Below are 14821 nucleotides of genomic sequence, written 5' to 3' on the forward strand. Positions count from 1 at the left end.
AGGCTTTACCTTTGACAATGTAGCCTACTCATTGTCTGCAAGGCGTATTCCAAATACTTCTTTCTGTTTAGAAATGAATAGTCGCATGTTGGGCAATTTGGTATGAGCAGCATTATTATCTTAAATAAAGAATACAGATGGAGTCGTATGCTAAGGAGATAAGGTGTTTTACGTTTTACCCAATAGCCGGAGAAAGCACAAGCAGATGCATAAATTGGCTTGGGTATGATGAGCCAGATACATACTTATTCGCTCATCCAGCTCTGAAGGTGGCGCTGTCGTGAAAAACCGGTTGTCCTGGAAATGCAAGGTGGAGAGTGACGTATCAAGCGGAAGTCGCCAACGACCAATCGTCCAATATGTCTGCTACTGCTAGCGTTTAGCTTCTGTGAACAAAAACAAGAAGAATCGTGGAGACATGGCCGAGGGTGGAGCGGACGAGTTAGGACAGCTCGAGTATTTATCTTTGGTTTCCAAGGTCTGCACGGAGCTTGACAACCATCTGGGAATAAGTGACAAAGATTTAGGTGCGTATTTTTTCAAAGGGCCTCGGTAAACAAAAAACAAAACAAAAAAAACTTGGCTTACGAGCTAGCTGATGCTAACTAGCTGTTAGCCAGCCACACTGTCTGTAACATATATTTATTATAAAGGTGAAGTAGTTTGCCGATGTTTATCATCCACAATGTAACCAAAAGTAGATTTGTGATGAAGTGGTAACATTTCAATGTGACTAGTGTCGATGCTGGTTATTTAACTGATCCTTTGAGATGTCAACGTTACCTTTTTATAAAGTATCTTCGAATTCAGGCTCACTTTTAATGTGTTTACTTTTCCAAAGTATTAAGAAGTACTTAACTTCACTTATTGAAACATTTACTGGTAGATCAAAAATTAGACCTTAGACTTCTATCAATCTCTCAAAAGTCTTAAAAATGTGGAATAGAATTTAGCAACTTGTTTTTATCTGACTTTGCAATGAATTTATAAACTCAAAATGATTGTTTTCCCCCTACAGTTGTAAAATTGGTCTTCAATTTTAATGCCACACAGTCTTGCATCTAACTCACCTCAAGCTGTAGGAACCATTATATTCATTGGTGATATCTCTGTTCATCTTGCAGCTGAATTTGTCATCGACCTCGCCGAAAAACAGCCAACCTTTGAGGGATTCAAGGAACTTCTGCTCAAAAATGGAGCCGAATTCACAGTAAGTTCATGAACAAAGTGATGTATGCGCTAACATATGGTGACCACAGTTGCAATACTTGAAATATACTAAAACGTTTGTTGTTTTCATTGTAGGATTCTCTCGTTGGTAACTTGCTCCGACTCATTCAGACAATGCGACCGCCATCCCAGACATCTTCGAGCAAAGGTGAGTCATGTAGCTATCTGTCAATTAACACATATCAACTGTAAACTAAAGACAATAATAGTCATGACCTCACAAAAGTATTATATTGTGTGCTCCAAAAATTATAATATTTATTTTATACAAGTAAGTTTTCTTTAAGCATTGTAACAACTGACGGAAAGTGGTTTTATTCCGGTTTCAATTGAACTCTACTATATTATAAAGAGTTTCTCCGATTTAAAAACTGTAACGATTGTTTAATTTCAGTTTTGGAAACTTTGGACAAGCCGAGGTCCAAGGAGGAGAAGCTAAAGGAGCTGTTCCCTGCGCTGTGTAGAGCAAACGATCCAGCACCAAAGGTACGTGGCTTTAACACATTATTATTATTATTATTATTATTATTATTATTATTATTATTATTTTTATTATTATAAGTGGTATCTGTTTGACTTTCAGTGCCACCATTACAATGAACGCAAAACAAGATCTTTAAACATGATTTCTTAAATGTATTTTCATAAGCACTTCTTCTTATTAATGCCCAATTGAGTTTTTGGCCGTTTAAAAATGGTTTTTGTCCTGTTGACTTTCTCAGAAGCTGCTGGACGAAGACGATGTGAAGGTAGCAGCTGATGCCGTGAAGGAGCTGGAGATGTTTATGCCCAGTGTCAGCACCTCGGACTCCAAGAGCAGCAAGAGCAGGTCAGACAAACTAACCACACGGGAATACCACTTTCTCAATGTTGTTATTTGTTTTTTATTCCTTCTCTTTCTTGTACTTCTGGACATATTCTCCTGTTGACTTGACTATACAGTATACGTCAGAGCGTATGAATGTTATGACCCCTCTTAACAGATATTGTTTCTAAGTGGAAGTAATTGCTGTATAAGGAGACCTGAAGAATGTTCAAAATAAAAAATAAGTATTAAAAAAAGAAAAGAAAGAAATAAAACTTTCAACAAATATGCGCTTCTATTCTAAAGTTTATTTTTTTCGTACACTTTTTTTTAAATGTACATGTCAACAGCAGCTTGCAATGTTTACAATTTTTGCTGTGCTTCTTTCTCTTCTCCTGGCAGGTCTGAGAACAGGAGCCGACACCGCAGTCGAAGTCGCAGCCGAAGCCGAGACAGAGATCGTCATAGAGACAGAGACAGGAAGAGACGCTCCAGGTCCAGGGAACAAGATCGCCACAGAGACGACCGCCATAGAGACGATCGCCGTAGAGACAGAGATGGGGATAGGGATAGGGACAGAGAGAGAAATAGAGGGGGCGATAGAGATAGAGACAGAGATGGAGACAGGTATGGAGAGAGAGATAGAGGGGGAGACAGGGACAGAGAGAGAGATAGAGGTGACCGTAGCGACCGCGGTAAAGGAAGAGACAAATCCACCCGCTGGACGGAGCGCTCGCCGAGCCCGAAGAAAGAGCAAGACAAAGACTGGAAGGACAAACACGTGGACCGACCCCCGCCAGAGGAGCCTTCCATCGGAGACATCTACAACGGAAAGATCACCAGCATCATGCAGTTTGGATGCTTTGTCCAGCTGGAGGGGCTAAGGTCAGTAGAAACTATAAAGACACTAAAGCGCTATTGAAATATTGTCCTTACTTCATGGTGGCAGTATAGCCATTTTTAATTTTTTTTCAATTCTGTAAATTGGCTTAGGTTGTAGATTTAAGGTTGTGTGTTTATCGCTTAATGGAATATTTTTAACAGGTACATTTTGGTTTATGATGTGATTTTGGGAACGTCTGCGTGGTGCAACCAAACGCAGACAAAGATTTAGTATCAAACTTAGTAGTTTCAATGTATCCTTTTAATGTGGACTTCACACCCAGAACGTACACTCAGTTGGTGCAACAGGCTGCTTAAAAGGAACTGTTTATTCTACTGGTATACTCAACCATGTTGTTCTGTGTTTGTAGGAAGCGCTGGGAGGGATTGGTCCATATTTCTGAGCTGCGTAGAGAGGGACGTGTGGCCAACGTGGCGGATGTGGTCAGCAAAGGACAAAGAGTCAAAGTCAAGGTTCTGTCATTCACCGGCTCCAAGACCAGCCTCAGTATGAAGGTAAGAAGAACAATCTATGAGTTATGCAACAGATTTATTAGAATTGGTCTGAATTTTAATGAATTGATTGAAATCAGCTAAGATGTACAGAACAAAATCCAGTGGGCTTATTTGAAGCCTTTTAAATATCATAACGCTGTAGAGAACAAAAAAACAACACAGTTTGCACTGTTATCTGCTCATTTGTCAGCATTTGAACAACTTATCTTTTCCTCATGTCTTCACCAGGATGTGGACCAGGAGACGGGAGAAGACTTGAACCCCAACAGGAGGAGGAATGTTGGGCCTGACGGAGGAGACGAGATCTCCATGAGGAACCCCGATCGCCCCAGCAACCAGAACATAGGCCACGCCCCCGAGATGGAACAGGACGACACGCTAGAACGCAAGAGGCTCACCAAGATATCTGACCCCGAGAAATGGGAGATCAAACAGGTGGGACACTAGGTTACATTACATAGAATAGAGGAAACAGTTTTGGAGAATGCTTTTGCAAAAAATCTGTGAATGTCTCCTCCCGGTCCACTAACTTTTCCATACTTATTTCCATCCCTAGCAAGCGTTCTCCTGAATCGCTTACTCCACCTTTTAAAGTCTTTAAGAAACATACTAGAATCCTCCCTTGAAGATTTATTTTCTCACATACTCAATACTCTCCCTCTCTGTCGGCTCTCAGATGATCGCTGCCAACGTTTTGTCCAAAGAAGAGTTTCCTGACTTTGACGATGAGACCGGAATCCTGCCTAAAGTTGATGATGAAGAAGGTAAGAATTAAAAAAAAAAAAAAATCTTACTGAGCCTTTTCAAATGTACAACACCTTTTTACTGGTGTTACAAGTAAAACTCACAAGGATTTCTCATGTCAATACATAAAACAACTGTATTTTTTTGTTTGATATTATTAAGCAAATGGGGCTAGGGCTAGGCTAATATACACAATACCTGCTCAACACCAGCCTCTTAGCATGCAGTATTATTAGATATGTTTTAGAATAAAGGACTGTTTGTTTATTGATCTTGTTCTCTGCCGTTCAGATGAAGACTTGGAGATTGAGCTGGTGGAAGAGGAGCCGCCCTTCCTGAGGGGACACACCAAACAGAGCATGGACATGAGCCCCGTCAAGATCGTCAAGGTAACGCTACGGAACACGTTAATGACATGTCTTACTAAATACACAGAGGGCTACATCAGAGCTAATTCGAAATATAATGTGTTGTGAAGAACGCCTAGCACCGTTTTAACAATTTTATATTTTTGCAAGTAAGACGGTGTGAGGGAACCTTTTCAAAAAAGAAGTGAAAAAAATAAAAGTCATTGACAATTTCAGGATGTTGAAACATTTAGATTTTTACTTCATGTATAGATATAAATTATTATTAGAACATAGTTTATTACTCTCTTGTGTGTCAAAAGACAAAGTAAAAAGTATATTAATGTAATCTTGAAAACTCTTCAATCCACATTTTCATAGAATATAACCACACACATCCTATACACTTATTGATAAAAAATGTCCTTCCCCTCCCCCCCCCCTCATTAACCGTCCTGTCCTGTGTGTCCCCTGTCCCCATAGAATCCAGATGGTTCTCTGTCCCAGGCCGCCATGATGCAAAGCGCCCTGGCCAAGGAGAGACGAGAGCTGAAGCAGGCGGCGAGAGAGGCGGAGATGGACTCTATACCCATGGGGCTCAATAAACACTGGGTCGACCCGCTGCCAGATGGTGAGCAATGACTTCATGTGCTGCTTCTTCTAATGGCTTTTCTTACTCACAGATGTGGCTGCTGCTGCTGCTGGAGTATGATTGATCAAAACAATGTGTAGACATTAAAAAAAAAACACAACATCTGCAGGCTTTGAACGATCATATTTATCATGTTAACCTCAGTCTTCAGATTTTATTAAGATATAATTATATATTTGAGGTTTATAGTGGAGTTTGGTGCTTAAGCTTTGATTATTACAAGCTGTTTTTGGGATAGGGTTAGGATCGTGGGTGTTTGCCCTGCTTTATCAAAACCATAGTCTGCTAGCTTCAGTGTTAGAGAAGGTTATCTGTCTGGCTTCCTGCAGCTTTGCGTGTGTGTGCGCGTGCGTGTTTGTGCGCGCGCCCTCAATGGTCCCACGTGATCTAGAGAGTCAAAGGGTTGGTGCATCATGATTGCTGACATAACCGACGTGCAGTAAGGGGTTTGTGAAAATATATCGTCCACGAGAGTATTTTAATTGTTTTTTTAAAGGTGTGTGAAATTACAATATAAAGTAGGTCACTCATTTTGCAAAAAAAAAAACAATCAAAACATGCCTCTGTGATTGAAGGGATGATCTTCAAGAGTTTTTAATAAATAAAAAGTCAACGTTATTTGAGAAAGGGAGATGGACAGAGAGAGAGAGAGAGAGAGCTTCATTTTTTTTCTTACTTGTTTTACTGATGTAATGTTGAAGTGTTAAATTGACAACATTTTTTCTCCTCCTCTCTTCCAGTGGACGGGCGGCAGATTGCAGCCAACATGAGAGGCATTGGCATGATGCCCAACGACATACCAGAGTGGAAGAAGCACGCCTTCGGAGGCAACAAGGCTTCCTATGGCAAGAAAACTGCCATGACCATACTGGAACAGAGGGAGAGTCTGCCCATATACAAGCTCAAGGAGCAGCTCATTCAGGTTGGTCAATATTAAGAACATTTTATTTTTATATCTTTATATTGAATTTCTTTTTTTTTGTATTTTCAAGCTTTTATTTTGATAGTACAGAGTTGAAATGGGGAGAAGGACAGAGAGAGAGAAGGAGGGGATGACATGCAGTAAAGGTCCACGGGTCGGATTTGAACCCACGACCAATACAATGAGGCCTGAGCCAATATGGTACGCGCTCTATCCACTACGCAACCGAAGCGCCCCGATATATTGGAGTTTTTTTAATTGAGTCTAATTATTCGCTGCTGAGAATGTGATTATCCTTCAACCAGCAGATGTTGCTGCCTAAGTGCTTTGAGACGCACCGAACAGAATTAGCAGACTTTTTAATTTTTCTTTTAATTTGCGTTTCTCCGGGGCTGACGAAGTAGGATATTAAACCACCCCTGCAGAAATGTGGCAATTAAAAAAAATACATTAAGAACCCCCACGGTGCAAGTGGTTGAATGATCTGTGGTATAATTATTTCATTGGCATTTTTATAGTTATGTTAGCTTCTCCTTTTTGTTTTTAAAGATATGTTTTGGGCATTTTTTTCCTTTTATTTATTAGACGGTTTTGGAGAGACAAAAATTAAATGGGGGGGCGACTGTGGCTCGGGTGGTAGAGCGGGTCGGCCAATGATCGAAAGGTTGGTGGTTCGATCCCTGCCACTTGTGTCATGATTGTTGTGTCCTTGGGCAAGACACTTCACCCACCTTGCCTCGTGTGAATGTCGATAGTTAGCCTGCTATCAGTGTGTATGAATGGTAACGTGTAAATGGGAACAGGTCTCCCTTGCAAAAGAGTCTCTGGTTTCAATGGGATTTACCTGTATAAATAAAGTAAAAAAAATAAAATGTGATGTGATGTCACAAACCCACCAGAAAACAGTGTTGTAACCACCACTGTTTGTTACTCACTACTTCTTTACCATGACATGCAGACTTTAGCTGTGACACCCACGGCATGGCCTGCCAATTGCACGCATTCACACTGAAGACAAGCAAAGTTTTATTTTTTTTTTGGCCTGTGAGAATAATAAAATATTTCTCTTCTTGTTAATCTTCCACAGGCTGTCCATGATAACCAGATCCTGATTGTGATTGGAGAGACGGGCTCCGGTAAGACCACACAGATCACTCAGTACCTGGCTGAGGCAGGGTACACAACCAGGGGGAAGATCGGCTGCACACAGCCCCGTCGTGTGGCCGCCATGTCTGTGGCTAAGAGAGTGTCAGAGGAGTACGGTTGCTGTCTAGGACAAGAGGTGAGTGGTACATACTCTACACTAGTATTTCCCATTTGATTATAATGGTCAGATCACAATATTGATCATTTGGAAGTGATTAGCTTAAAGGTGCACTATGTAACTTTTGGTGTGTCAGAGAAGGGAACATTTTCTTAGGTATGTTCTCATAACTGAATAAACAAATGCATCTCACAGGAAAAAAAGTGGAACACTGTTTGAAGTTAGAACGCTACCATACAAGTTCCTGCTTTACTGTTGTAGTTTACAGCAGCAAGAGCAACAGTTTTATTTACATTTTTGTTTGGTTCCTTAAAATAATTTTGATTTATGATAATAGAATTGTTTAATACTAATAATAACATGTATAATTAATATTTAATATAATGTAAAGTGCACCTTTTAATCTTAATATGAATATTATCTGGTCTAGGTGGGTTACACCATCCGTTTTGAGGACTGCACCAGCCCTGAGACGGTGATCAAGTACATGACAGACGGAATGCTGCTGAGAGAATGTCTGATAGACTCTGAGCTGGGTCAGTACGCCATCATCATGTTGGATGAAGCTCACGAGAGGACCATCCACACTGATGTCCTGTTTGGTCTGCTCAAGAAGGTAAGCGAACTGACAAGAGTTGTATGTATTCATTATAGCTGGGTATAAGCAAGGACTTCACAATATGATACACATCACTATACATGGTTCATGTTAATGATCAATTGCGATATATGGCAATAGTCCTCATAGTTCACTGAAAATGTAAAAACAGCTGAAATGCAAGTTGCTGTGTACCATCTGGGTGGTCTTGATACATCACATTGCATTATATTGATAATTCAGCAGACAAATTGAATCAAAACAATTTAATTCAAACTTCAATTCAAATTGAAAACTTGGGAATACAAGGCAACTAGCCGTACTGCGATATCTAAAGGAGTGAAGGACCATTTTTTTTTTCTACAGATAATACATTTTGAGAGATTATGATATGATACAGATATCGCAAAAATAAATTTCCCGATATATTGCTTTGTAATTATTTTTAGCGCAGCCCTAGTAATCATACATTCAGGGTAAAACGGTGTGTGCTTCAACTGACGGGTAAGTAAATATATATTTTTTTCGTTTTGTCTATCTCAGACTGTGATGAAACGCACGGACATGAAGCTGATCGTCACATCAGCTACACTGGACGCCGTGAAGTTCTCCCAGTATTTCTACGAAGCTCCGATCTTCACCATCCCGGGACGAACGTATCCTGTGGAAGTTCTCTACACCAAAGAGCCTGAGACTGACTACCTGGACGCCAGTCTCATCACTGTCATGCAGATCCATCTCACTGAACCTCCGGGTAAGATTTTAACATCTTACAAGCACACTTGTTTTTTAGTATTCTATGGTTTCCTGTACTTGGCAATTTTTATATTTTAATTGTATTATTGTATGTATGTACTGTTGGTAAATCTGTCTGTCTCTGATAGTTCTTGTAGTTTCCCAATCAGGCACTATTGAGAATGAGACCCTGTGTGTTAATGAAAGTACCTGTATAAATAAAGGTTATTTAAAAAATAAAAATGAATGGGGGTTAGGGTTACAAATGTATCCGGTAGACCCAAATACTGTATCATTCCACGTAAATAAAACCAACTTTCCCCTCGTCTCTGTCCAGGTGACGTGCTGGTGTTTTTAACTGGTCAGGAGGAGATCGATACGGCCTGTGAGATCCTGTATGAGCGGATGAAGTCCCTCGGTCCCGATGTCCCTGAACTCATCATTCTGCCAGTTTACTCTGCTCTGCCCAGTGAGATGCAGACCAGGATCTTTGACCCTGCTCCTCCAGGCAGCAGAAAGGTGCATATATTTAAAATTAAATTAAATATTAATTTGTTGTTAATTAATTATTATATGTGTGTTATTTACTTCATTGTATGCGTTGCCTAAAATTGAACATAACACTATCTGTATCCATTTGTGGAGTAGTATTTGATGCATGGTAGTTAAATGTGCCTCTCATGGAAATTTTGTCATTGTTATCTTTCTGTACTCCCTACATAAATGGGTATTTTTAGGTATGAAAACTGCTGCTTCAAAATATTCAGTCCATAGTATTTCTGTATGGATCTTTATTGCAATCCTAAACTGCCCCCTTGTAGAATTTTTTAATAAAAAAAAAAAAGTTTGCTTACTTAAAATCGTCTTACAAACACTACTTGACTGTAGCTTATTACGGTGCTATTTCTACTATATACTAATATGTGTTAAAATGTATCAAGAGTAGATGCAAGCTGAGTTTAACAGGCAATGATATGATACGATGATAGAGCAAGTGTGTAATAATCTTTATTTCCCCCTTCAGGTTGTCATTGCCACCAACATTGCAGAGACGTCTCTGACCATCGATGGAATCTACTACGTGGTGGATCCCGGCTTCGTCAAGCAGAAAGTTTACAACTCTAAGACCGGCATTGACCAGCTGGTGGTGACTCCCATCTCACAGGTAAAGCATTTCCTATAATGTTACTTCGGTACTAATCGTCATATCGTTAGCCTCATAGCATAATTGCCTAAATCATATTTACTTTACTCTACATCTACTCTATTCTACATCTACTCTATTCTACATCTACTCTACATCTACTTTACCCTACTCTATTACCCTTAAAATATGACGTATGCAATTATGCTATTCGGCAAGTAGAATAGATGTAATATAGAGTATATGTAAAGTATATGATTTAGGCAATTATGCTATGAGGCTAACTATATGTAATAAAATGAATAATTACTGGCTTCCATTGACTAGCATTGTTTGAGCTAAGCTAACCTGGATGAGCAACCTATGCCCATTTCTTCATAAACATTTCTTCTTGAGCCGGAGAGTGAGGCCAAAAGCTTAAAAATTTTGAACTGTCCATTTTTTAAAGAAATTTGCTAGCATCCTGCATTGTTTTAAAATAATGTCTGTTGTCCATTGTAGGCCCAGGCCAAGCAGAGGGCGGGCAGAGCTGGTAGAACAGGCCCAGGGAAGACCTACAGACTGTACACAGAGAGAGCCTACAGAGACGAGATGCTCACCACCAACGTGCCTGAGATCCAGAGAACTAACTTGGCCAGTACAGTGCTGTCGCTGAAGGTAAACACTCGCTCTCCAATGAGCCAGTGAGACTTACTGATTATTTTACTCAGCTTTTGGGTAACTTCTGTCTTTTATATGTTGCTATTTTTATCTGTTGTGTTTTTTAATGATTTTTATTCTTAGACGTATTTACTAGTATTTTACTATGCTTTTATTTTCTATGCACTTAATGACCCTGTCTGTGAAAAGCGCTATATAAATACATTTTAATTACTAACTTACTTACTTACTCACCGTAGCCCAAAGATGGAGTGTATTCAAGGGAAAGTTTTATGCCACATTAGTTAAAATCTCACCTAATTTAAGCATCTTAATACTAATTTTTCCTACACTCATTTTTTGTCAAAATAAGCGTAGTTTTAAGGTTATGGCCAGCCTTATAAATTAGCTTTAAGAAGTATATAGTTTATCAAAGAGAATACACATCTCTTGCATGCTAGTTTGCAATGCAGTAATATTGAAAAATATCAAAATTAGACCAAATATAATAAAATACTAAACCCTACAGTCTTGAAGTCTAGCTTAGAATAAAAAACATTAATATAATAAATTGTTCTCATCTTTCTTCATATGTCACTGCCTCCTCCACAAGGCCATGGGCATCAATGACCTGCTGTCCTTTGACTTCATGGACGCTCCCCCGATGGAGACGCTGATCACAGCCATGGAGCAGCTCTACACTCTGGGCTCTCTGGATGATGAAGGCCTGCTCACAAGACTGGGGAGAAGGGTGAGCAATCATCATAGTAGTAGTATAATACTACCTTAGATCACATTTATGCACTTTATGGTTTGATTAAACATATGTGTCAATGTGTGGTTGATTAGTTTGTTCATTTAACTTTAACTTAACTTCCCTTTTGGCATCTTCAAAAAAAAGTGTTTATTTTCGCTTTATTTCCCCTTTTTTTAAACGAGGCATTCATTGACAAAGGACCATAGTAAAATAATGGATAGATAACATAAAGTACATAATAATAAAGAATAATTAACAAATGTAATAATAATAATTATTATTAAAAAGTTAAATTAAAATAAGTAAAATATATACATAAGAATAATGATACATTTTTATTCTTCTCTGTATTTTTTTTGTAGATGGCTGAGTTCCCTCTGGAGCCCATGTTGTGTAAGATGTTGATCATGTCGGTTCACCTCGGCTGCAGTGAGGAGATGCTCACCATCGTCTCTATGCTCTCTGTGCAGAATGTCTTCTACAGACCAAAGGTAAGCCCTACACACAACTACAGATTTAATACGAATCAATAAAAAGCATTTTATTCCTGAAGAATGTTTAAAATAATTGTAAACCCAAGTTAAAATTAATTATGAACATGGGAATGATATAATTTGTAACCATAACAGCATTAATGTGTTTATATATAAAGTAAAAATATAAAGCAAAAATAACAGCTTGAGGTTTACTATAAAATAATTAAACATTTTAAGCTGTGGTTGTGTTGATCATGATCTTTAGAGTTTAATATCTGTCTTGGTTTTATTTTGTACTCAGTAAGGCAACGAACAAGTTGAAAACACCTATCCAGGCTATTTTTAAATTCCCTTTCTTGGCCATTTTAAAAATATCTTGTAAGAGACACACTCATCATTTGTTCTCAAGTTTCCCAGTGTGAAGATCCAATCATATGGTGCTCATTTACTTACTTATTTTTCTTATTTTTCGTATTAAAGGACAAGCAGGCCTTAGCGGACCAGAAGAAGGCAAAGTTCCACCAGCCTGAGGGAGACCACCTGACCCTGCTGGCTGTCTATAACTCCTGGAAGAACAACAAGTTCTCCAACCCCTGGTGCTACGAGAACTTCATCCAGGCCCGCTCCCTACGCCGGGCACAGGACATCCGCAAACAGATGCTGGGGATCATGGACAGGTAGAATTTTAACAATATAAATTATCATATATTTTCTTATTTAAGTCATTAAAAACAAGTTCTTATTTACAATGGTGGCCTGATAAATAATTGGGATAATGTTAGGATGACAAGTCAGAACCATAATAAAATGGAATGAAGTGAAATGGGGCTGAACAATATCAAGGAAACTTGAAATATGCGATAGATCTGTGTACCTCAAAATGTTGAAATCGCTATAATGATATATTTTCTATATATCGTGAAGCCCTAATCTGAAATAACAAACATGTTCATAACCTTCAATGTTTCTCTCTTCTCATCAGACATAAACTGGACGTGGTGTCTTGTGGTAAAGCCACAGTGCGGGTGCAGAAAGCCATCTGCAGTGGCTTCTTCAGGAACGCAGCCAAGAAGGATCCTCAGGAGGGCTACCGCACGCTCATAGACGCACAGGTCGTCTACATCCATCCATCCAGCGCTCTGTTCAACCGACAGCCTGAGTGGTAAGACAGCCACTCAGTCAAATATGAAACCGTCTTCATGTTTCCTCTGATGATAATTAATGACCTGTAACGGCAGACAAGATGTTTAGCAAAACAAATGGCTATTTTTTTTTAATAGTTATTAATGCCGGCAGATCAGAACATCCCATGTTTGTTGAACAATACTAAATCAAAGTTAACCTTGCATCACCATGGTCTTATAACCATTATTAATCTTACTTAGTCACATATAAATACATTACCTCATTGCTATGCAGCCAGCCGTCTCTCTCTCACTCGCTTCCTAAACAAATTCACCCCCCCGCTCTGGCATGTGTTAGCAAAGATCTTTAGGACAGCAGGCGCTAGTGTCATAAAAACACTACTACAATTTTCTAAAGGGGGCGCTAGAATCAACACAAACTGAAAATTCCCCATAGCATCTGTAAATTCTGAATATTAAATATCTCATAGTAACACCCATCCTCTCTCTCCTCAGGGTTGTGTACCATGAGTTGGTCCTGACCACTAAGGAATACATGCGTGAGGTGACCACCATCGACCCTCGCTGGCTGGTGGAGTTCTCTCCCGCGTTCTTCAAAGTGTCCGACCCGACGCGCCTCAGCAAACAGAAGAAACAGCAGCGACTGGAGCCGCTCTACAACCGCTACGAAGAGCCCAACGCATGGAGAATCTCAAGGGCTTTCAGAAGGCGCTAAAATGTCTGAAATCGCTAATTCAATATGTCTTTTGATAGTGATAATGCATTGTCCTGCACCAAGTACCAACACCGGACATGTGGTCAGACCCTGGTAGTGGTTGATGTTTTGTTTCGTCACGACGTGAACTTCAAAAGGTGTAGGCTATTCACTCCTCGGCTGTGTTCGAAAAGCCATACTAACATCCTACTCATACTCATTTTGACGTAAATTTGAGTATGTGACGGTTGTGTATGCCAGTTTGTGTAGGCGAGAAATGCCATGAGGAGTACTAACTTCCGGGAAGATTTTTTGTATGGATCGATAGGATACTTTTCCTAATCAAATGCCCCACAATGCATTGCGTCTTTTCAAGCGACATGGATTTTTTTTTATTCTTTATTGCTTCAGTGTAAACGGTCCGACCAACCTCGCATACACAATCAATCGTTAAGTAGACATTATGGAGTATATAAATGTTGAGTATGAAGGAGGGAGGACGTTTGTATGGCTTTTTTGAACACAGCCCTCCTTTTAGATTTGTACACATTGTACATTTCCCCCCTGAGCTGTCTTAAAATGTACCTGTTGTCTGTTTAGCAGGGAGAATTTTAATGTCATTATTTTAGAAAAACTCAGTTTGTTTCAAGGCACTAATAAAAGAATAAAAGGACAACTTCTACTTCTATCCTTTCAGACAAAATACGACGACAATCTTCTGTAAGGAGTTTTTTTCAAAATGGTGGCCTATTTATTTTGACTCTAAATTGTAATAGAGTAATGTAAAGCCCTAATACAATCTGATAGAACCGAAATGGGACCGTTTATGTTTTGCTTGTCAGTACTTCAGTGGCATCTGTCAAACTGTAAGGATGGAACAACATGTATGTTTGATAGATTTTTGTACTAAAGATGGGATAACTTTCACTCACTTGTCTGTGTATCTGAGACTGTTTGCTTTGCTATACTAGCCAGTGGAACTATGGAAATGTGTCCTCATTAAATGCAAATTTTTCTTAAACCTGTGTGAGTTTTTGTGTTAACTTAAGAAGATTGAAAGATACAGTAGATATATTTTTTTTGTTCTGGGAGGGAGATTGTGGTGGTGTAACTGTAGCCTCATCAAGCCATGTGGGAGGCACAGCATAGTCAGATGAGACCAAACATGAAGTGTTTGGCCTTAAATGCAAAATGCAATGTGTGGCAGAAACTAACACCACACATAACCCTATACACGCCACCCCCACCATGAAACGTGGTGGCAGTGGCAG

The 14821-nt window shown here is 39.3% G+C and overlaps 1 protein-coding gene across 1 annotated transcript; it reads left to right on the forward strand.

Moving 5' to 3' along the window:
- Positions 1-376: 376 nt before the first annotated feature.
- On the forward strand, positions 377-14550 carry LOC307266566 (ATP-dependent RNA helicase DHX8-like). The gene is made up of 23 exons (XM_080048620.1): positions 377-527; positions 1125-1210; positions 1306-1378; positions 1625-1716; positions 1953-2059; positions 2438-2920; positions 3289-3433; positions 3662-3868; positions 4110-4197; positions 4469-4566; positions 5008-5155; positions 5917-6098; positions 7186-7380; positions 7793-7978; positions 8504-8714; positions 9033-9214; positions 9720-9860; positions 10341-10496; positions 11092-11229; positions 11598-11726; positions 12192-12388; positions 12694-12873; positions 13352-14550. The coding sequence occupies exons 1-23, from the start codon at positions 419-421 to the stop codon at positions 13569-13571; spliced, it is 3753 nt and encodes a 1250-aa protein (XP_079904746.1). The 5' UTR covers positions 377-418; the 3' UTR covers positions 13572-14550.
- Positions 14551-14821: the final 271 nt, after the last annotated feature.

The sequence above is a fragment of the Ammodytes marinus genome (assembly GCF_949987685.1).
Source record: "Ammodytes marinus genome assembly, chromosome: 20".
Lineage (NCBI taxonomy): Eukaryota > Metazoa > Chordata > Actinopteri > Uranoscopiformes > Ammodytidae > Ammodytes > Ammodytes marinus.

What these genes read in the sequence shown, in the direction of transcription:
- LOC307266566 (XM_080048620.1), top strand. Translation starts at nt 419, where the DNA reads ATGGCCGAGGGTGGAGCGGACGAGTTAGGACAGCTCGAGTATTTATCT. An exon ending in GTACAGTGCTGTCGCTGAAG is followed by an intron (nt 10,497 to 11,091) that starts GTAAACACTCGC and finishes CTCCTCCACAAG; the next exon opens with GCCATGGGCATCAATGACCT. An exon ending in TTCAACCGACAGCCTGAGTG is followed by an intron (nt 12,874 to 13,351) that starts GTAAGACAGCCA and finishes CTCTCTCCTCAG; the next exon opens with GGTTGTGTACCATGAGTTGG.